Here is a 24,961-nt window from a genome sequence, read left to right as displayed (position 1 = left end):
GTAGGGAAAAAAGTAAAATGAAATATAATTTTTAAAAAATTCTAAAAGTCCTACACAAAGTCTCTAGAGCAAGGATGTCAAACTCGCGGCCCGCGGGCCGCATGTGGCCCACAACAAATATTTTTGCGGCCCAGCCAATATATCGGCAAATAATAATATATAATAATAAAATAACGTATCGACGAAGAAAAAAATGAAATGTTTACTGCTAAGTAATTAACGATAATTTATTCAGTGTTGTTAGATTACTCACAGAGAATTGACACACACACTACTTAAATTACAAATGCGTGTGAGTAGCTTGCGTTCAGCTACCTTCGGCTTTTGGGGGACACGTGCACTCAGAACTTGTACGCATCCCCCGATAGCCGAATGTGGCCGAACTCATGGTCTCAGTTTTCCAATCATTGTTTTGTACGATATATTGGTGCATGCATGTGCATGCACTTTGCTTTATTATTAATTATTACTTAATTCATGTTGTTACGGATTTCATAGTTATTTATTTAGTTTTTTTATTTAGAATTGTAATTAGATTTGCTTCATGTTGCCTTAGCAACGCAGACGATTTTTGAAAAGACAGTTGTGTTGGAAGGTTAAAAATAAAACAGCGCGTGCATTTAATACCTAATAAATAAATATCTCGTAATTGCTGTTGCCATCCACAAAAATCCAGATATGTATAGATGTTTCCAGTATTAATTATAAAGAAATTAATTATAAAGCTTACAAAAGCCGAGAACAAACAACTCATCTCAGTAGTAGCTGTAGTTCTAGCGAACTGTTTGTTTACTTAATGCTTAATGTGTGAATGTGTTAAATGATTGATTTGTAGCGATTTCGCTGTGAGATAGAATTAGTTTCTCTGTTTTGAATTTATTTTTGCTAAACGTTTGACATTTTGTGATATTGTTAGAATATTTTTGAAGAAATATTTCAGCATTTTGATTTATCTCTTGTGGAAAGAATAAATTTTTGTTAACTTTTTAACTTTAACCGTGTTTATTCCAGCTCTTTCTATTCAGTATGTTTCTATATCAAAACCAAGTGGTAGTAAAATTAAACGAAAAATTGTATTTTTTGCGGCCCGCCTAAAGTTCTAGTATTTTTTGCGGCCCGCCTAAAGTTAAACCTTGTTTTTTTGGCCCAAGTGTACCTATGAGTTTGACATCCCTGCTCTAGCGCAATGGTTTGCGCACTGTTCGCTTGGGCCTTATAAGTTCATCACCGTCTTCGTCATTATCGTCATCGTCGCCATTGTCATCATCATCATTTGCTTCAGCATTTTTCCAAGATTTTAGTTGCCTTACATGAGCAGTTGATGCATAAAAGCGACCATCGCAGGCTTCTTCTAGTATGATATTCTATAAGTGTCGCCCGGAAGTACTTCTGTCACAACCATTGGACCACGATACTTAGGTTGAGTTTTGGTTGGTTCTCCAGGTGTAAATTTTGAATTTCTTTTAACTACTACTATTTCTCCTTGCTCAAATAATAGAGATCCCGATTTCTTCTTGTCATAATAAGTTTTCATTTTTCCTTGTTCTTTAACAATCTTTTCTCTAGCTTCTTTTTGTAGTTTTTCCGGTTCCTTCCAAACTTCTGCTTCTTCATCAGCAAGTAATCTCAAAACTCCATCTTGAAATCGTGGTACATATCCATGAAGTATTTCAAATGGTGTTTTCCCAATAGTTTTATTGACTATGTTATTCAAGTTTCTCTCAACTTCTTTAATTCTTTTGTTCCAATCCTTTTGATCTTTACTTTTCATTGATGTTACTATCGTTGATAAAATTGTTCTGTTCGATCTCTCGACCATACCATTTCCTTGTGGGTGGGAGGTTGAATTTAATGTATGAAGAATTCCCTTTTCCTTGCAAAAGTTTTGAAATTCCTTCGAAGTAAAACAAGAACCTCGATCTGATATCATACGATCTGGTAATCCAAATTCCTCTATGAAACTCATCAATGATTTCAGTACGTTCTTCGAAGACGTTTTTTTCACAGCATTCGAACGAATCTGGTCATATTATCAATGACGACTAACAATTTTGTTTCTTTTAGAACTTGTGATGAAAGGTCCAAGATGATCAATGTGTATTGTTGCAAAAGGTCTGCGGCCTGGGGGTATAGGATGCAGAAGACCCTGTCTTTTTCCACCGGGAACTTTGTTGATGAGACATTCGAAACACATTGATATATGTCGACGAACATATCTCTTCATAGCAGGAAACAAGTACAGTTCTTTGATTTTTGAGACAGCCCTATCAACAGCGAAATGTCCCATAAGGTCATGAAACTTCACAACTATGCTTTTTCTCATGCTTTTAGGTACGACGTATAATAACTTCTTCTTTTCTCCATCCTCCACAATACGAAACAGTCTATTCCTTTTCAAAATATAATTCTCCACATTTTGATTTTCTTCTTTGGTTCTTTCACTTGGGTCTTTCTTCAAAATTGTTATTAATTCTCTTAACTTTTCATCTGCATGCTGTATCATAAGAATTTGTTCGTCTAAATTTAAGGTCAGACAAACTTATAAACTATCTTCTATCAAAGAATGCATGGTGTCTGATGAATTAATAACAGGAGCTCTACTGATTGCATCGATATGAGACATTTTAATTCCTGGTTTGTGGCGTATTTCACAATTATATTCTTGAATAAGGAAACTCCAACGAGCAATTTAGGGATTGCTAGATTTCTTTGCATTCATGTAAACTAATGCTTGACAGTCGGTAACTACCGTAAATTCAATTCCGAGTAAGAATTGTCGAAGTCTATCTAGAGTCCAGACAGTTGCCATTAGCTCAAGTTTACTCGAGTGATAATTCTCTTCAGCTTCCGTTGTCTTTTTGCTCACGCAGTAGACAAGATGCCATTTGCTGTCACTTCCGAGTTGAAGTAACATGCCAGCAATACCCTCTGAGCATGCAATCAGTATGGACTTCTGTTTGAGCATTAGGGTTGTACAAAGCTAAAATTAGTTGATTCGTCAGTTCATTTTTCAGCATTGTAAAAGAATTCCGTTGACTTTCTTCCCATCTGAATGTTTGATTTTTCTTAGTTAGTTGAGTCAATGGTCCAGCTTTAATGGCATAATTTGGAATAAAAAACTTGTTAAACCAAGAAATCGTCGAACTTCATGAAGGTTTTTAGGTTCTGGGAATTTTGATATTACTTCAACTTTTCTTGATCCCGGCTTTATTCCGTTTTTATTGATTATAAAGCCTAAATATTCTATTTCTTGTTTGGCGAATTCACATTTCGGTAACTTCAGGGTTAGTTTAGCTGCACGTAGTGCTTTGAATACTTTAATTAATTTCTGAATCATTTCTTCCCAAGTCCTTGCTGGAATAAGTATATCGTCAAGGTAGCACAACACTTCTTTATTACATAATGAGGATAATGCATGATACATCAATCGTTGAAATTCCGCAGGAGCGTTAGTGAAGCCAAAAATCATTCTTTCAAATTGTCCACTTTCATCCAGTGTTACGAAAGCAGTTTTCAATTTTGCACTTTCAGTTAATGGAATCTGTAAATATCCAGTTGTGCTAAATCTAGCGTTGTAAACAGACTACACTCATGCAATTGTTCTAATAAATCATCTATTTTAGGCAGGGGAAATTTATTCTATATAGTTTGACTGTTGAGACGTCTGTAATCAAAAACTAATCTTCACCGGTCTTTTTCTTGACTAGTATGACAGGACTAGCATATGGGAATCGCGTTTCTGTTACAATTCCATTTTCTTTCCATTCTTGAACTATTTCTTTGATCGTAGCTCTTTCAGAGGCATTTTGTTCTATAAGGCTTCATACATACTGGCTTTGAACCTTCGATTTCCTTAATGTCCATTTTTAGGAGTTTCGTTTGTCGTAAGACCCTTCTTTACGCAGTTGTTTATTGTTGAAACTTGACTTCAAGGTATCATAATCGTCTAGTTTTTCAACTAAATCAATTGGTGAAATCAACTCAGACCATATTTCAATGAAATGATCTTTTACTTCTGGAGACACTTTACATTTTATCTGATCCGCTACAATAAGGTCGCTAAGTTTCTCAAAAGTATCTACTTTAATTCCGCTTATCCATTCATTAAAAATTTTTCTTAACTCATACGCAAAATTCTTCCATGTGTTTTCTACACTCTTATTGTGCGTAAAAAATTTTTGGCAAAATTTTTCAGGTGTCATCTTGTACCGTTTTACTAAGATTCTTTTAACTTCTTTATAATCGTTTGCAATCTCATCGGTTTCTCTGGCGATTAACTGAGCAATATCATACGGCAATCAGCCAAACAAATGAGTAACCCATGTATTTTCTAGTATTTCAACTTTTTTAGCCAAACGTTCAAACATGATTAAATATAAACTGATATCATTCTCGTCAGGTTTAAATTTTTGCATCAAACGATGAAGCTCTAACTTTGGATTCATGTGCGTGCCACTAGCATTTTCGTTGGTGCCAGAATTTGTAGATCTGCTTTCTGCTTCAATACGTAGTTTTTGCAGTTCAAATTCCATTTCATACTTTCGTTTTCGTTCTTCATATTCTTCTTTTCGCCTACGTTCTTCATCTTGACGTTTTCGTTCTTCAATTTCTTCTCTTCGCCTACGTTCTTCAATTTCTTCTTTACGCTTACGTTCTTCAATTTCTTCTTGACGTTTTCGTTCTTCAATTTCTTCTTTTTCTTTTCTTTCATTTATTATAATGTTTAACCATTCTTTGGCGCATTTTTTGCTAGCCAAAATTATCTTTTTTAAATTGCTCATTTTATGACTCTCGTTTACATCTTCTCCCAATTCTTCAGCTAACATTCTTAAATCGCATTTCTTTGCCTTACCAAAAATAGACATTTTCGTACTCATTAAAATGCAAATTATATATATATATATATGCTATTATTATTAACTTTCAATTAGACAACTTAGTAGAACACAGTTATTGGTATTTTATAAGTTTGTTTGACGTTTTAAATATATTTCAAATTTTAAAGAAATGAAAAAAAAAAAAAATAAACTCTCTTTCCAAAATGATAAAAAACTAACAAAATTAAATTATATAATAAATATGTTACATCAATAAATGCACATACCTTGAAATTCAAATTCTTTTCAATTTATTTACGTATAGCAAATTCTTGTAGCTTTAGGCTTAGGTTTCAGAATAATCTCACTTCTGATTTATGTTAACTTCCTTTTGTAGTTAAATTAATCACTCGTAAAATGGTTGTAAAAGACAAACATTTTTTTAAAGATAAATCTTAATAACCTACACGTAACGTATTCGTAAACGTACATAACATAACAAACGTACTTACTGCATCGTACAACAAACAAACAACTAACAAACGTACTTACTGCATTACCATTAAACATTTCAAGCGTACATCATCTCGATGTCTATTCTTAAAATTATAAATAGAACGACATCCAGGAATTAGCTGTTGCCATTTTCTCAATAGATATTTTGTCTAATAACAATAAACAATTTACAGTTACACATGGTACGAGTGAAAGTAGTTTTTATTTCGTAGTGTAATAAACATGTCGGAATCTACAGCTATAAAGAAGGATGTTGGTCTGTTTGTTCGTGATTAACTCAGTAACTCAGTCACTACTATAGCTATCGTCACTAAACTTTCTACAATTCTTTTCTGGGTCCTGGAAAAGATCGACGTCCACTTTTTTCCAATAAATAAATAAATAAATAAATAAATAAAATAACTAAATTAGCTATTAATTCAAAACTCTGCAAACGCTAATTTTCGCCCTCATTCTTCCGAATGGCAACAGTCTCGTAGTACGCTGGAGATAAAATTCTGCTTTATTTCAAGAAGTGTTGCCACTGCTCACTTTCAAATGGTAGAGTTTCTTAATAAAAAATTCCTAAGTTTTACAATGAAACCAAATCAGCATTGCCAAACATTAAATACGTTATCCCCGATTCAAAAAATTCGTGGGAAACCATTTCGGCTATTCCCATCTCCGTACAACTTTAATCAGCAGAGATATTAAATAAAAACTCTGAAACTCGCGCGTTAGGAGATAAAAATGCTTTATTTCGAAAAGTGTTGCTACTGCTCGCTTTCAAAATAGTAGGCTAGATAATAAAATATTTGTTAGTTTTACAAAATCTATATATGTAAAGAAGAATGCTTGTTTGTTCGCGTGATTCATTTCTGATCAATTATGATCAATGTTTTGCCACATTAATTGACTAAAATTGAATATAGGTGAAATATTGGATAGAACTTGAACTTTTGCGACCATTTGATTAGAAAGACGAAAATCCATAAAAGCTGCTTACCATTGTTGCTGATATAATGAGAGAGAATTAGTTTATTTTTCTATCGAAATTTTTTATGTGGATTCAATATTGCATCAGACTGAAAAAATGTATGACTATGAATCATATTTTTTGAATCGTTGATTACACTGGTATCGTTCTCTCTGTTGTTAGATACATTACTCTCAATCTAACTTAACTGGCATGTGGCACTTCTGCTAGTAAGTAATAATTGTACTGTAAGTATTGCATTAAATATTTTGCATAACTATAAATTGAGTGCTGTGCAATAATTAGGAACCTTATTGCCACTTTTGATAAAATATTTTTCAAATTAATGAATAAATTAGTTTTGATATTGATACTTATACAGTATCTTATCATATATAAAATGTTAATTATAAGCATAATTTCACTGGTGTACCAATAAAGTTACACTACTAATTCTTCTGTAGAATATTGTAATTACTACCATTAATAATTTTGTATGATTGCATATCTTTTTATATTTTTTATTACAATAATACCAGCTGAAAATAGCCGGCATTGCCCGGGCTTTATGCAAGAAAAAGAGGTTGAGGAGGTTTTGTTTAGGAGAATGGGGATAGTTTTTAGAAGTCTCAAGCAGGCACTGATTTTCATCTTACTTTAGTTTAATGAGAACTGTGCAAAATTTCACCAAGCTTGAATAAAACTGTAGAACAGCGTAAGCTAACACAGCTCCCTCTAACGACTTTGATAAGAACTGGTACTTCTTTTGCTATAAGTAGTCTTCAAATTAAATACCTTATGCTTTGCTGAACAGCAAAATACTGCCGCATGGAAAATAAAAATATTTTAGTTCGGGCAATGGCAAAACATTTCTTTTAAATCTTTGAGTCTGTTTGAAAGGCAATAATTTTCAAGAGGTAACACACTTCTTTTACACCATCGAGTCTTCTGATTACATTTGGAACAAAAATATCTTCCATTTTGCAGAGTGGCAACACAAAACATTACCGATGATCGATGACGCGCGTCCTTATTCAGTTCTATTACAGATTAACTTAAGTTTTTTTGCAGATTTTGTAGTAATTACTTTCCATATTATAACTGCAAAAGTAGTTGTTATTGTAGCAACTGAGCGCACTTTCGGCGCGGCTTTATTTGGTATATACTGATATTACTATTGATATCACACTTAACATTTCATGACATCAATAATAACCATGCTTGCTTGATAAAGTTTTTTAATATTTATCAACTGGAAAAATTGCTAATTGTTAATAATTTTTACATCAGTTTATTTATAAGGGGTTATAATCGCTTTTGCAGAATGATAGTACTTTTCATTATTCATATAATTGTAGTAGAGTTCAGTATATTTACTTAGCATTTAGCATTTTTTTCCATTTAGTTTAAGATTCAGCAAGAAAATACGGTTCCAGTAAAGTGTGAGGAGGAAGTAATTTGAAAAGGAAGCCTGCTTTATTTCTTTTTTTATAACTTTTATATCATATAAATCTTTACCTTCATTTCTTCATATTCATCTTCAAACATATCTAAAAAGATTTCTTCACTCTAAAAAATAAGCCATATATTAAAAAAATGAGGAATGTATTTTTAATAAAATATATATGTTCACACTGTAAAATTAAAGAAATTATAATTTGCTCAATGAGATATTAATGAAGATTTAAATAATTTAATCTTGAACTTTATCATAAAAAAGAGACTAATTCTTGTATTAAAAATTGTAATTCTTAAGTTAAACAATTTTAAAACATTTAAACTGCTTTTTCATTTAAAAATGCCACCTGAAGAATTTTGAAACTGTCTATTTCGCTTTACTAAGATTGAATGTGGAACTGTGTACTGCGTTTTATGAAGCTTGCATGACAGCATACTTGAATTTGCAGCTGGATGTAATAGACTACATTATTTAGTCATAGTGATGTATATATGCTTTGTCATGACTGGTGAGAAAGACATATGCATAACAACAAAAATCAGCGTTATATTTACAAAATTTTCACAGGACTAGTTTCGATGGTTTTACCGAACCATCATCTTCAGCTGCAAAACCGCAAATGAACAAGATAGGAAATAATGATTAAGAAAGCCTTGACAAGAATAAGCAAGTGGCGCCATCTGTTGGCGAAACCAGAACTAAAACATAATTTCTCTAAAAGCCGAAGGCAAATTTGGATTCGAATTAGGATCGTTAACTAGAACAGAAAGATTTTTATGAATGTGAAATGCCTCTAGAAAATCCAGTTCTCCAATGCAAGATGTTTTTTAAATAATTTAATAATAATAATAAATTCTTCGAACTCTTTTGCAATTTAGGCTGTCTGTTTCTTTTAGCAATTGTTACCAAATAACGGTCTGAGAGTATTTATGGCAAGTTTTCGATCATGACTTGGGGTTTTATATACATCAGAGTTTTTAAACTCTGGGTGAACGAAACGAAACTCTTTATGTATTCCAAGAATGGAAAAAAAATCATTCAGAAATGTGTATCATCAATTTGGCGCCCCATGGATGCTGCGCCCGGGGACGGAATTTGCCCCACCCTAGCTACGCCACTAGTTGTAACACGTCTAGAATCACTATCCAAACAAAAACAAGTAAATTTTTGTTATCGATAAAAAGAACTCAGTTTTAATTCACGGTCCTCCAGTCGCAATGATTCTGCACCACTACAGCTGGGCCTATTTCACAGCCTGAGTTAATGGGACACAAACCATGGTTTTGCTTGCACGCAGCCTTCTTTTATGCAGTATATCACAGCATATCTCCCTAATCGAGTTCCTGAAACTCCTTTCGAACTCTTTTGCAATTTAGGCTGTCTGTTTCTTTTAGCAATTGTTACCAAATAACGGTCTGAGAGTATTTATGGCACGTTTTCGATCATGACTTATGGTTTTATATACATCAGAGTTTTTAAACTCTGGGTGAACGAAACGAAAGCGTTATGCCAGATTCTTGATATAACGCTTTCGTTTACTTTGAGTTCTTAACAGACCTGTGTCAGTAACTGCCCAGTTTCCCTTCTCCCAATCGCATCCATTTCTTACAATTCGGTCAGATGCCCTCTCTATAAAATGTTCCAACTTCCGCACGCAAAAATTTTATCCAACTTTTCTTGCAAATCTTGAAATTAGAATTTGAAACATCCTCTTGCACTCCTTTCTTCATGTGCTGAAAGAACAGGAGCAAAATTTAGGATATTTCTGTATAGCGAAGGCAGATTCCACTGAATTGCGTGATAATAGTTCCTTTAATTACCGCCCAACTACATTTCATTGGACTTAAAAGAATGAACATAAAGCACCTTTTTAAAGTTATTCTTTTAATTTGCCCCTCCAGTGTATTCTAGATATGTTATTAAAAAACTTATGCACGTGAACATTTTTCTATAAAATACCTAGTAATACTATGAGAATGTTTCGTTGAAATTATCAGTAATATTTAAATGACCACGTGAAGTAACTGTTGCAATTATTAGCAAGTTTTAATGAAATTAACATCGACATTTGTGCTTTCCGGAGAGCTCGGGATTAAGGGGAGAAGTCTTATCGAATTTTCAGCATTTTAATTTCCAAAACATGGCTTATCTCAGTTGACATTTAATCCAGACATTTCTTTAAAAAGCTTTTGAATAATTTACAAGGTTTTACTTGGTCTGATTCTGGAACTTTAGCCGTACAACCTTACTAGATTGGTAGAACAGAGACTTGAAAAAATCTAATCAACCTTTTTAGTTAACTCGATTTTTAACACAGCAGGGCTCGTGCTACAGATAACTACTACTTGTGGTGATACAAATTAAATAATAACAATCAAAGAAATTTAAACGTTTATCAGTATTCTAAGACAACGCAGTTAAATAACTAAGCTGCAGGCTGTTTCAAATAATTTACCGGCGCGCAAGTTTAAATTATTAGCTGCGAGAAAATGCGAAGCGGAGAAAATTACATTTAGTTAGAACTGGCAGAATTTTAAAACTGCTACGTGAGAGTCAGAAACTCTCTCTCTCACTCTAAGATCCAAAAGCAGGGGCGTAGCTAGAGACGGGCAAGGGGGGCATCTGTCCCCGGGCGCAGAATCCAAGGGGCGCCAAACTGACGTTACGACATTTTAGAATTAAATGTTTTCCTACCTTGGCAAGCAGTAGGGGGCGCGAAATTTTCAGTTGTCCCTGGGCGCTGAAAACCCTAGCTACGACTCTGTCCAAAAGCCCTCAGCTTAAATACTCTACAAGCTAACTTGCATTCTGGTGAGGAATACGGAAAGAAGAAATTAAAGTAAAGATCAAAATCATGATAATAAGCGTTTAATTTAACATAAGAACCTTACAAATCTTTTGTTTGACTCAAGTATATTTTTATAATCTCATCGTATTTCTACTATTTTATCGTAAGCTTGTAGGCTAAATATAGCAAGTATTCGAAAGAATTTGTGTAACACTGATATTCCAAATGTAAGGCTTCCCACTTTGTAAATTATTTAAAAAATAAAATTAAACTCTTTTACTTTTTTCACGGAAATTTCGTTACTTTGTTCAAAAGCTGCTGTCAGGCATCTTTATTGTTTCGCTATTAAAAATCCGTACTACTTGAAAGAAACTAAAGTCTCCATCTAATTAAGATACTTTTCCAAAACTCTGTCAACTAATCTTCCTATATGCAACTGTCTAGATTTGAATTCGAATTCAAAATGGGATAATTTCTGATTTTTGTTCTTCAGACTCTCAAGACGTCCAGTTAACTTTGTGATAAGTTTTCGTGAAAACGTTACGTGCTTTTTAAGGTTATTGTGAATAGATGTTAAAAAGTTATTTTCTTTTTACGCATATGCTGTTAGAATTGTTTCCCAAATTAAATAAGTTTTAAAATACGCATACTATTAATCTCACTATATCAAGAACATCAAAAAGGTTATTTTAACAAAATCGTAAACTAATCAAACTTATCCTATTTCTGTTATAAATAATTATTATCATGAAAACAGAAGTAACTGTTGGATCGGAATCAGAATTAAACTAAAAAAATTTCTGTTATTAAGACACAATGACACGCCGAACAAATATTAATTCAGAAGTCAAACAACAAAAATCAGCGTTATATTTTCAAATTTTCACAGGACTATTTTCGATGGTTTTATCGAACCACCATACTCAGCTGCAAAAACGCAAATGAACGAGATATAACGATCAGATAAGATAAGAAAGCTTCGACAGAAAAAAAGCTAGTGGCGCCATCTGTTCATGAAACCAGAACTAAAACATAATTTCTTTAAAGGACGAAAGCAAAGATGAATTGGAATTAGGATCGTTAACTAGAACAGAAAGATTTTTTTGAATGTGAAATGCCTCTAGAAAATCCAGTTCTCCAATGGAAGATGTTTTTTGAATGATTTTTCAGCAGAAAAATTGAAAGTGTGATTTTCGGACCAACAATGTTAGGCAACAGAAGACTTCTGTGTTTCCGTTTTTCTAACATATGCCTCATGTTGCTTGATGCGAAATTTTAAGGCTCTCTTAGTTTGGCCAATGTAAATTAAACCACACTAGCAAGGAATCCTATAAATACCCCAGGAATTCAAATTCGGAATGGGGCCCTTGAGTATGGAACTCGGAATTTTATTGATGGAAGAATAAACGACCTGAAAGTTAAATTTCTGCAAAATATGTGCAACTTTATAGCTAATTGATGGAAAGAAGGTAATGACAATGGAATTTTTATAATCTCCTAAAACAAGAGCGTGCCTTTTAGTGTGTTGAGATGAGAATTTTTTAACTGCTTGATTAATAATGTTGGGTGAAAAGCCCCTGTCAATAGCTATTGCTTTTCAATAATTTAGTTCTTCATCAAGGGGTATAGTTTTGAGGAGCAAACTTGAAGAGCACAGAAAACATAGGAATAAAATGAAGCTAACTTTTGTTTAATCGGATGCCATGATTTAAAGTGTGGTGAAAGGCAAACCGATGAAGGTTTACGGTAAACCGTAGTTCTGAAGTTGGATGGGTTACGTGTGATCCGAATGTCGAGAAACGGAAGAGAATTGCAAGTCTCAAGTTCAAAAGTGAGCTGAATAGCATGATCAATAGAATTCATTGTTGAAAGAACTTTATTTAAATCATCTGTATTACCTTCAACCAGGTTAAAAGTTTCGTCTACGTAGCGAAACCATAACGGGAAGTTTAAAGTTTCAAACAATTTTGATTCATAATAATGCCATGTAGATATCAGCCAGGATGTGACTGAGGGGGCTTCCCATGGCTCCCTCAGTCATCCCTCAGTTTGCTTGTAATATTTATTTTGGAAAACAAAATGTGTTTGTTTCAAACAGAGTTGAGTGAGAGAAATTAGCTCATTAATTTCGATGCAAGAGAAATGAAATTCGCGAAGTCTGGTTTCTAGACATCTTAATGCACCCTTCACTGGAATATTGGTGAATAATGATTTTGCATCAAAAGAAACCATGAGTAAATTTCTAGGAGAAGTGTTTTTAACCCATTTTACAAACTCTATTGAAATTTTTATGGTATAAATGTTATTGTCTAATAGAGTTCAAAATCTAGAAACTAAATATTTAGCTAATGGATACGAGACAGTACCTAAATTTGATACAATAGGGCATAAAGGAATACCACTTTTATGAATTTTGGGAAGAGCATATAATCTCGCACAATTCGCAAGAGATGGGATAAGCGAATGTATTAAGTTGCTTGAAATGATTTGTGAAGATTTCGCTGCAGTTTTTATTTTTGACAGGTCCGAAGGTGACGGATCTTTAGGGATCGGATGATATGGTCCTTCGTTTAAGAGTTTAGTGACACCATCGATGTAAGTGTTCTTATCCATGACGACTATCTGGCCACCTTTGTCGGCCAATGAATTTCGCGCATAGTAGTTCTTTCTCTCGCAGTTAGATTTGAATCTTCATTATATCTCGTTCACTTGCGTTTTTTGCAGCTGAGGATGGTGGTTCGGTAAAACCATCGAACTAGTCCTGTGAAAATTTGAAAATATAACGCTGATTTTTGTTGTTTGACTTCTGAATTAGTAAAATTTCTGTTTTTCTTTGTTTTCATTTTTTTGTGAAGAATATTTTACAACAGCATATTTTAGCAATTATGAGTTAAATATTTTATTGCTATTTACAGAATGGTAAATATATTCTGCAGCGCGCCTGTACCTACTTGACATACCAAGGATAAATAACTTTAGAGTCATTATGTTATTTTGAAACAGGATACTTGAAAAATGTGCAGTGCCTTCGCCGGAATTTGAACTCCTGACATCCCCAATACGCGTCGAGTGTGCTTCCAGTTACACCAAGAAGGTATGCGTAAAGGAGGGAGAAAATACCTTATATATACTCCTCCTTTTAAAAGGCGACTTGGGAGACCTGTTGGTGACTAATTATCATTCAACACACTTTGATTCGGGCGCCACTTGTAGCATCATTAAGTTTTGTTTCTTTGAAGCAGAAGACGTGAAAAATTTTGCAGCATTCAAGCCGGTACTCGAACCATGGACCTCTCGAACATGCGTCCAGTATGCTACCAATTAAACTACGAAGGCATGAGGAAAGAAGGGAGATAATACCTCAAACATTAAAATAAAATAATAAACCATTTCAAATATCATCTTACGAAAGCTTCGACTAGAAACTCCCGCTCAAAAAACACATGCACTACAGTTTCTATCTAAGGTATGGGGAAGAGAATTATATTATGAGGAAAACATTTATTTTCTTACTCTTCGAAGTATTGATTACACAAGTATAGTAACAGCAGATGGATTTTTTTTCTCAAATTTCATTTTCCGATCAAAGATCGAGTTGTAGGCTATTTTGCTCCATTATGCGCCGGCAACATGTTTTCGCCACGCCAACGTTATGTTTCCCTGTGTAAACGAACTGGTGTTGACGCCTTCGAGGTCCAGAGAAAGTTATTTGGAAACACATTGCGGGAACAGGGAAGAAGGAGCTTATATATATACATAGATCAACGCTTCAAGATTTTATTAAAGAATATTCTGACGAGCCAAAACATTATGACCATCCCCACATTTTCAATGAACTCCTCTGGATGACGTAAAGTGCACATGATTAAATAGGAATGGTATTTAACAGCTGCTGGAGAAGACAAATCACAGTGATAGGAAAGGCTGCTGATATAAGCGAATCTGATGCAGTGCAGATTATAATGGCCCAAAGGTTTCGGAACTAGTATCTCTGAAACTGCATGTTTGACATGTTGTCCATGATCTACCGTTGTTAGTATTTATGCAAAGTGGAAAATTGACGGTGAAACCAGCCAAGATGTTGGACATCCATGCGTTTGCAAAGAAAAAGGGCGTCGGAGACTGTCCGCTTGGTACAGCAAAATCGGCGCAGGAAAGTGGGTTAGTTGGCAACCCAATACAATGCAGGTCTAAGTGCAAGTGTTTCGGAACATACAGTTCAACCCACACTTTTGGATATGAGACTGCGCAGCAGACGTCCTACTCTGTTGACCAAGCGTAATTGTCTCTGTTGACCAAGCGTGTCTATGTTGACCAAGCGTGATTGTCAACTATACCTGCAATGGGCCCGGGAACATTGAGACTGCACCGTGGATAAATAGAAGACGATTGCCTGGTTGGATGAATCATTATTTCTCATTTATCACGTCGATGGTCGTGTCAGAGTGCATCATGTTCCAGACGAACAGTTGCTTTCCGCTGTATGGCAACTCATACACAGGTTAGTAATGGCGGTATTATGCTTTGGGGGACGTTCTTATGGACAGCTTTGGGACCCTTAATTGTAGTAGAACAGACCGTAAAAACTGTGGACTATCTGAACATAATTGCGGATCAGTTGCACCCTTACATGGCGTCTGTTTTATGAACTAGAAATTGAAACTTCCAGCAGGACAACGCCGCATGTCACAAGGCTCAAATTGTGTTGGATTGGTTCGAGGAGTATAAGGAGGAATTCCAGGTAATGTCCTGGCTACCTAGCTCGCCGGAGTTTAACAGAATAGAGCACATTTGGGATTGGCAGTTCAGAGCTCAAAAACCATTAAGTCGGAATACCTCGATTTTACGTGACCTCTGCCTAGACATTTGATACAACCTGTCTCCAGTCATCTACTAAGAACTTGTGGCATCCATGCTAAGGCAAATTGCATCTGTTTTACAGGCCAAAGTAGAACAATGCGTTATTCAGTACTTGGTCATAATGTTTTGGCTCTTAGGTGTAGTTGTAACTACTATACATATTTATTGAACAAATATCACAATACTTAACTTTGAATAGTTTACATTCTTTGGTAGCAATTTCATCAGAAACTGCAATTTATTTCTGTTTTTTCCTCTTCAGCATAAACGAAGAACATTCTGGGAGAGCAAAGTTTAGGAAAAAAGAAGCTTAATAATTATCGTTATTATTATTAAACTCTTAGTGACTACTTATTATTAAAAACTTAATAATTATAGATATTATTTTTATTATTTATCACACATTTGCATTCCCTCTACATCTGCACAGTGCTGAAAACATAATGCCTATTTAAATGCCAGTGGAAACCCACCTACTTGGTGGATAAGGTAAATGTTGACGTGAATATAATACGTTTTACTAGTGGTGGTAGAAGTTGACTGGAGTAATGGCAGCTGTCAGTGTTTATCATGTAACAAATGTGTCGAATCTGCATCTACTTTATGCATTCCAAATGGCTGTTGATAAAAACTATCAATACATTCATACCAAGCTATCAGTACCAAACTATTCTTTTCCGTGGATCTATTTTCCATGATGTTGCTAAGTCAACACAGTCAAAGTTAACGCAACGAAGTTAATATGTGTTTCCCTGAAGTGCAAGAACTGCACATGTGATAATTTTTTACCATGGTCAATGTGTGCTCATCCTCTGCCTTCATCTTTAGAAAACTTCTTTTTTGTTGTGGCTAAAGTAAACATGAACTAAATTTTTATGGTCCTCACTTAGGTCTGTGAAACTATTGCGCGCATTCTGCAATATTACTAAACTTATTGCAATATTTATCATTTCTTCCACAAGAAAATATAAGTATTTATTTATAGACGAAGTTAAAATCTGATGTACCATTTTTTTCAGAATTTATCATTGCATTTATTGGAGCATTTAATAATAATTTTGATATAATGTGAAGAATAAGAAAGTTTTGGAAATAACATTTTATTGTGAAAACAAGTACAAAGCAAATATTTCAACGAGAAACTTTGAGCTTCATTTGGATTTCCTCTACTAAAGGTTCCACGCGAGCGGAGACTGTACGGAAAGGTTCAGTATCAGGTCCCAGCATCTTCATTAAAGCTGGAACCTACCAAAAGGAAAAAAAAAATACAATGCTAATATAAAGTATTTAATTTTTAAGAGTTTCGAAAGTAATAAACACAGGATAAATTATATTTTTTCGGGAAAAAATAGATATTTTGGAATTAAAACTTTTTTTAATTAAAAATTAAAAATGTTAGATATAATCAATTTTATCAGAATATCTCGACTGTGCCAGTTTTCCTCGCTTGGCACGTTGTCAGTTTTTTGAAGCATGCTGATTACTTATTAAGTTTCGCAATTAAAAATGCGAATGGAATTATTAATCTTTAATAATGAAAGCAAATAAATAAAGGTGATTGTAATCTGAAAGCTTCAGATTACAGTGTATAACCTAAAAAAAGAGAGTTTACCATTAATTTGTTAAAAATTAGAATACACAAAAACATTAAATATAAAAAACATAAAAATACCTCGCTTCTTTTAATAAATAAAAATAAAATCAGTTGTTGCTGACTGATAAAACCAAATCTTTGTTCTTTTAAAATTAAAAGCCAACTCAAAATGAATTTCAACATTTAAAGCTCTGGAATTTGCTTCTTCATTTTTAAACGTAGAATGGTATAAATAAAATAGTGTAAAACGAAAAAATATAAAAAATATACTGACGTTTTAGAAAAAGGAAAATGCAGAAGGTATTTCAATCTATAGGGTAACACATAAGTTTTATTTATTTTTATGAAATATTATATATTTCTGTAATACCATTTTCTATTTATCTGCGTGATTAAACCTTTTAAAAGTTGTTAATTATATTGCTTAAAACACATTACTTTTTTATGATTTTAAAAACTAAAAATTAAATATAATAGCTTCAGTTTGAAAAATAATTTCAATTTGTGTTCGGTTTTTATTGAAGAAATCGATGGCAGGAGACTAATCGTTGGATATTAATCATATATATTAAACACTGAAAAATATTATGTTGTAGAAATATTATGAGGCTAATTATAATTTGTATTTATGGCAGAGTACTTTATTCATTTTAAAAGCGACATTACTTTTGCTTGGCACAGCTTAAATTCATTTCTTTCTTTCGTTTTGTTTTGCGTACTTAACACAATCAACATAAATATTTCTTCGTTATTTTCTCAATCATCATCATACACAAAATCTAACTTTCTTTGTACTATTTACGCCGCTGTATCTGATAAAAGTGACAGATTGCGGTATTTGAAAATAAAATCAATGATGTTTGTTTAGATTTTGACCATATTTGTTCTTTATATTATCAGATTCAGAAATCTTTATATGAAATGGATGTATATACGTATGTATGTATACATGTGTGCATGTATGTATATACGTACGTATCTGTGTGTGAGTATACACGCGTACACATAGTACACATATACAAATACATGTATATAATACACATTCATGAATAAGGTCCTTATAACAGAAAAGTACCACCACATTTAACAGTAATTTTTGTACTTGAAACTTTATGTCAATGCTTGTTCAAACTGTAACAAATCCAATTTTCCAACGAAACTGAAATCAGTATGTAAAGAAACCAAATGCGATTTTGTTTTAAGCAGTAAAATATTTGATGTCGCAAAGATATCAAGACAATTTTTACAGCTGTTCTTCTTAAGAGAAAGTGAATCAGGCATTTTCCTCTAAAAACCTCTAAAAAATTTCGACCTCTAAAAAATTTCACCATTTGGAGTTTTATAAAGTAAATATTTTCAAATAAGAAATTTTTGGAAAGAATGGCTTGTTTAATAGGAATAGCTAATTGTTTTAGATAAAGGCTACAAATATTAACATATATTAATAATATCTCAGGTAATAATGCATTTCATGAAATGAATAACAAAAGCAGAGGATGAAAAATTAAGTAGAGCAATAATGAGCCAATGTTTTGAAAAGCAGGAATGTAATAAGCTCTAGAACAATAGATACCTTCGAAGAATAATACGAACATATACCAGAGACGAATTTATTTTATTTATCACAAATAATTATACTAGCATTTCAAATTTTTTAGTTAATTGTTTTAATATGTTGTTTTATTATTAGTAAGAATGTAACGCAACTTTCAGAAAAATGAAATCGAAATACTTAAATCATTTCACAAATATATTTAATATTATTATGCTTTTCTAGTAATTCAAGAAATACATTTGTTTTCGTAATCTACCACTATGAATATATTAATTATAATATCTCTGTCGTGCTATGCAGGGAAAATATACTCTAAGAAAATACCTGTAGTTAAATATTGCAATCGAGCAAAATCTTATAGAAATTTTATACAACAATTTTGTACAATTTAATTTATTTCTCCACATGTGATAAAATGATATTAATTTCATTTCAAAATGATGTCGTACAAAAATACACTTTACATCATATGTAGTACATTTTATAATCGTTTACGTGTGACAGATAGTTATATCAAAATTAAGTTACCCTTGGATCTAAAATAATGAATATTTATGTTAGAGAAGCATTATATGATAGAACAGAAACCTTATTACTAAAAACCTAACTTTAAAAAATAATTAAATTATAAACAAAAACTGGAATAATTAACAGACTTCATAAAAAATCGAATCTAATCTTGAAAAATAAAATGGAAGAGAAACAGACGCCAATGTAAAGTTTCAAATCAGGTGAAGAAAGCAAGCTTAGTTTGGAATAGATTTAGCCATCGATTAGCCATTTTCTAATATAGCCATCGACAAAGACCTTTCTAACGGCGCAATGGATTTTTTGATGGCAAGATGAAAACATTTTCATCTTGCCATCAAAAAAAATACATTACATCATTTGAAATAATCATAATAAGTTTGTTATGATATTATTTCTTCCTTATTAAATTTCACCTCTTCACTCTTCTTGAAAATACCATCTATGATTTTAATTCTTGGGAAAGTTATAACATATGTTGTTAGTGTGGTTTGTTATACATCGGGCAAACTAAAACAGAGTTAACATTTCGCGTCAAGCAATGTGAATATTATGTCCAAAAAAGAGAAATAAACAAATATTTAATAATATTATTTATATTTGGACAATTAATCACTGTTTTGATTCTTTTTCAAAAGCTGTTCATAACATTTGTCATTTAGATAGCTAGATTTACTTAAAGCTTTTTGCAAATATTTGCCTTTTTCAATTAATGAAATTGATTACCAGCCAATTCTTCCTAGTACTTTCAAAACTCTAATATCTTAGTTTCCACGGTTCATTACTATTTCCTTCGACAGATAATTGCTGTGATCATGTTCGCTTTGCACCGAACTAGAGTTGCTTTTTTTGCCTTATTTAAAATAATCTTAAGAAATATGATTTTGGAAAATGCCCTTAAAATATAAATGCCAATTCTATGACTATAAACTTTGTATAAGTATGAAACTTTTAAGTGACAACATATTATGTGTAATAGCAATGAATTCCACATTTTACAGAATATATTTATATAATTGCTATTATTGTATTTTATTATTCTTTGAACCATAAAATACTAGTATCATCATTATAAGAATTTTCTAAACGCACAGCTGTTATTTTTCACTTTCGAGTCTACCTTATAAAGGAATTAGTAGGTTATAAGTCACATTTTCACTGAAATAAACTAAAAGAAAGAGGCTCAATAACTCACCTCATTATAGCTTATGCACATAAATCTCAGCAAGGCAGTAAGACTTTGGAACACTGAAAAGTTGAGGATATAGCTTTAATGAGCATAAAGAACAAACAAACACAAATTTCATGACAATATATAGAGTAAAAGTTATTAGAAATTGAGCTATATCAAAGTAACCTAAAAAGTTAAGTTAGATGTTTATTCATATTGTTCTTCTGAAACACTGCATCATGAAAATAATTCCTGGGCTTCTGTTGATATTAAACCCACAACAGTTGGTTTAATAGAACGGCGAAGCACTAGTAATTTTTCAGCATTTTGGCTCCTTGCAACTCCTTAGCATGACGTTTTGTGGTTTCTCTCCATATACAATGAAAATATGAAGTTCGGACCATTAGAAAAGTCATCACGATGACAGCCCTCCTTTTAAGATGATAGCCTTGCGTGATTTTTCAATCAGACAGCAAAGATTAAATATTTTCCTGCGAGTGGTTAAAGCCCCAGGAATGAAATCGCATAAAAGCATATTTGTATAATAATAATTTGTGCAATAAATTACCTTTTTACAAGTAAATTTTATCAATTAATCAATATCATTACAGCAAATTCGTTTTAAAGAAACGTATATTATAAAAACAAAGACGGCCGTATTAATATTTTTATTCAAAATTAGTTGCGTAAAATTATGGTTCAGTATAAGGAGTCAAAACAAAATTATAAAATGGTATAAATAATATAGTCATATATCTATAACTTCCACTTTTTTATGTTTACGAAATGGATGCTATTTTAAAGTGTTATAAAATAAGAGTTATTTAAGTGCAACTTACTGTCATCCGACCATACTTTGCAGTTGTTAAGCAGTGGAATCACAGTTATTACATTTTTCGGTCAAAATTTGTTGGGAGTTACATAAGATTGGATTAAAAGGCCATTATTTAGCATTTGCTCTAAAATAAGATCGAAGTTTTTTAATCTTATCAGGTATTTCTCCTGCCTTGTTAGCGAGCTTTCGTGGTGTAGTGGTCTGCACGCTCAGCGCGTAATTGAGAGGTCCATGGTTCGATTCCCGGCAAAGGCGTTGCATATTTTTCAATCTCTCTTGCTTACAAAAAAATCCTAATGTCTCTACAATCTATACAAAAATAATATAAAATTCGTTTAACATTAGTCTAATTTTTGGTGTAAAGGATGTAATCGTTTGGAGAACAAAGGTATTTAAATAAACTGAATTTAGAGTTTAAGATATTTAAAATGGCGTCGTTAAAAATGGCCATGTTATCATCGCTAAAGCTCATAAAAGATTTTGCCTATTATTATAATGATTGCAGATTCGAAAATTAATTAAAAGGGCTCAGTATAAGGCACTCTATGTAATTTTACAAAACATAATTTTTTTCGAAGAATATATTGTTCATTAAAATTCAATGCACCTGAAGGCATCCTTCAAGCCTGGCAATCAAAATTCCAATGCATACTTGGCTGTTACAAAATCTTTCCTTTTTCAATTTTTGTTTGCTTTGATTGTTACTTATATGTAAATAAGAGTATGCTCACTCTGCGAGCAACAGTTCTTCCCATATTCCGCAATTTACAATTTACAATTTTTTTCTTACGTTTAAATAAAAATTCTGGAAATGAAACGGGTCATATGAAATAGTATCATAATATATATATTTGTCTTTATATATGTTTCTCATTAATGGAGCTAATAAACGTTTTTCTTTATTTCCATACAGAATGCGGCCAGTATGAATCAGAGTTTCTACCTCTTTCTCTGTGACAAAGTTGCACAGGATTATTACATTCTGTCGGCTATAGTATTGCGGTCATGCACGTCAGTCGCCTGGAACTTGGTGTGCTAACCAATCTCCAGCTGGCTAGCACATCTAGTTAGCGATAGGAAGAACCATTGTTTAAATTCTGGCGGATAAGTGTTCATTTTGCTGCTCTGAAAAGTGTTTGCAATGGCAGGCGAATTAAAGATGGAGGAGGTTAATTCGCTTCACATGTTTGATTAATCTCGTGTCTTATTTCACTCGCCCTTCAAGTGAGGAAGAGTGCAAAGAGGTAGCGCATTTCCTCGTACGTACTCTTGTAGTGTAAGTATACATACAGTTAGTCATTAGAAGATCTTTTACATGCCGGCCAATGTGCACTTAGAAGTTGCAAAAAGAACTAATCTTTATAAGAAAAAAATAAGAAAATATTTAGCCTTTAAACTGAAAATATTCCAGAAAAAAATAAAAATCAATTTTTATTTGAAAGGAAAATGTATCAAGATTGCCACAGAGAAATCAAATTCTCAGACCCGAGGGGCGATGAGAGAGCAATTTAAATAAAAATTAACGATATTTCGATTTCTAATAAGAAAGCTAGTGACAAAAACGTCATGTAAGTAAACTTAAAGCAAAATAAAACAGCACGATAGTCTAATTTCTAAAATGAGAAATGACTTAACCTTATGAAACACTATCAGGAATGGTTGGAAAATGTAAGTAAATAATAATAAATAAAAAAATTAGAGATTAAAATTCAATAAAAAATTTAAAGATGTAAATAAAAATAAAAAAGTACCATAAAAACCAAATGGAATAATAAATCAAACACGAATAGAAAATGACAGTAAGACATGGTACCGAGGGTAAAAGAAAAGTTAATATCTTAAACAGTATCCTTCGGTATCAGATAAAACTGATCCCTTGTTTTAGTTCCTAATCCATTAAAATTTTTCTTAAGCAGATGAAAGCAGCCCAAGTTTTCAATTCTGGAAAAATATCGGACCCAAAAGTTCCCCAAAGTGATGAGATTTTGACAATGAGATTTTCTTCTTCAAGCTGTTCATGTCTTCTCAAGTAATTTGCTCTTCTGAGGAAAAGTAAGATGTATATGCAGTATCTATAAAGTGGCCCGAGATAAACCGGATTGGACACAAAAGAGAAGAACCAGAAAAGTGTAAATGTATTTGATGTAGCAACAAGCAGTTACATTTCAAATGCTAGGTAGGGAGCTGTGACGCATACTGACCTCGTCTCTCTTTACTTGTATGGTACTGCCTTACAGTTCATGTGTTCTTTCTTAATTTGGGTTCGATTTATCTTAGACCACTCAAAAGTAGCCATACGAGTTCATTCGCAGCTAAACAAATTGCCATAACCTAACTTCCTGTTAATATTGAGATCTAGTTATGCAAGAAAATATCGGATCTCGCTTAATTTGGAGCTCCGGTGCAGTTCGACTCGAATTATGATTTCTCTCAAAAACTGAAAAGTGATGAAAGTGCAGTAGGTTCCGACTGAATTTAAGCCCCATATACGTGGCAGCTAATATTACTCGTATTAAGCATTAATGGTTAAAATATATCAATTAGCTAAAACCTTTGCTATTTTCACAATGATGAACTTAACTAATTGATGAACTATTAAAATTTTCTTTTTTTTTCTTTTTTTTTTTTTTTTTTTTTTAATCTATACGTTAATTATAGTAAAAGCGTTTGAACTCAAAATTGTGTTTATGTTAAAAAATGGCGATAATAATGACCACGCAAATTCGTTTTCACGAATTAGGCGTAACGATTAGCAACTAGTCCCATGTGCATTACCTCCACAAAAAAAATGAGTGATATTTAATTGCAGTATGGAACTATTTATAATCAAAATTACTAAAACATATTATGTAAATTGTTATCTTCTATTTACATAAAAAACTAACAAGCAAAAAATAAATAACCTTCACAATCCTTATTCCTAACAATGTTTTAATGCAACGCTCCATACGCATTTCTGAATTCAGCTTATTCAAATAAGCGAATATAATCCTTGGACTGAAGAAATTTTACTCATTTCTATCACAATTTTGAATTATATAAGCAAGTAACAACATTAAATGTAAGATAAATTTTTAACTAAGAGTATGCTCACTCTGCATGAAGAAGTTTATAGCTAATTAAATATTTAAAATGCTTTTTTAATTCTGATCGAAGAAATATCTTTCGAAGATCCGTTTTCGTTAGCGGGAACGAGTTTAAAAAAAAAAGTGACACAAAGAATCGAGCAACAAACTCGGAGTCTTTGATCATCTGCAGACGCGCTGGCGGTTATAAAGACGAAAATAGCAGCTGCTGTGTATGTTTTTAGAGATGTATCCATGACCTTAAACTCTTCAGAGTTTAACAAGGATGGTAACCCAAAATGGAGGATGGGAGAAGAAAAGATGTTACTCACGTAGCTCTTCTGAAAGCTGAGACTGTAGGAACTGAAGCAAGGCCATAGCTAACTCTGTGGCAATATCATCAAACAGCTGATAAGGAAAAAATAGAATATTAATTATGCATTCTTTCTGTTGAAAGCACGAACAATTATTAATTGAGTAGTAAATATTCATTAAAAGCACTTGAAAAAAAGTTAAATAAATGTTTCCGTTTTCTTACTTTTTTTAAGGAAAACAATATATTTAAATGATCACATTTGTAGATTGATGATATCAAGCAATTACCCATCAAACAATTATCATACTTTTAAGGAATTTTTTTATTGATTTAACAGACAAGAAACAAATTGCAGTTTTAGTTTAGAACAGGTGTGAATATATTTAATGGTATATTAACCATAATTAATCGCGTAGTCCCACAGTTTTTCTTCCTTGTACGAAGTAAAAGGAAGTATTGTAATAGCAAAGAAGATTTTCAGATTAGATAGATTTCAACGGAA

The 24,961-nt window shown here is 32.6% G+C and overlaps 1 protein-coding gene across 2 annotated transcripts in view; it reads right to left on the bottom strand.

Annotated features, from left to right (window-relative positions):
• Positions 1-16,475: 16,475 nt before the first annotated feature.
• LOC118196204 (uncharacterized) overlaps positions 16,476-24,961 on the bottom strand; it is a 100,435-nt gene continuing 91,949 nt past the window's right edge. For both annotated transcript variants that reach the window (XM_035367617.2, XM_085817079.1), the window contains 3 exons: positions 24,476-24,551; positions 20,268-20,320; positions 16,476-16,640 (listed from right to left, as the gene is read on the bottom strand). In XM_035367617.2, the coding sequence (XP_035223508.2) occupies positions 16,527-16,640; positions 20,268-20,320; positions 24,476-24,551 (243 nt within the window). In that variant the 3' untranslated portion in view covers positions 16,476-16,526. The remainder of the gene's footprint in view (positions 16,641-20,267; positions 20,321-24,475; positions 24,552-24,961) is intronic.

Source organism: Stegodyphus dumicola, chromosome 5, assembly GCF_044657685.1.
Source record: "Stegodyphus dumicola isolate Sdum_Otavi_A_Nest chromosome 5, ASM4465768v1".
NCBI classification, from domain to species: domain Eukaryota; kingdom Metazoa; phylum Arthropoda; class Arachnida; order Araneae; family Eresidae; genus Stegodyphus; species Stegodyphus dumicola.
The sequence above is the reverse complement of the archived record's forward strand: the minus strand, read 5'-3'. Positions and strand labels throughout refer to the sequence as shown.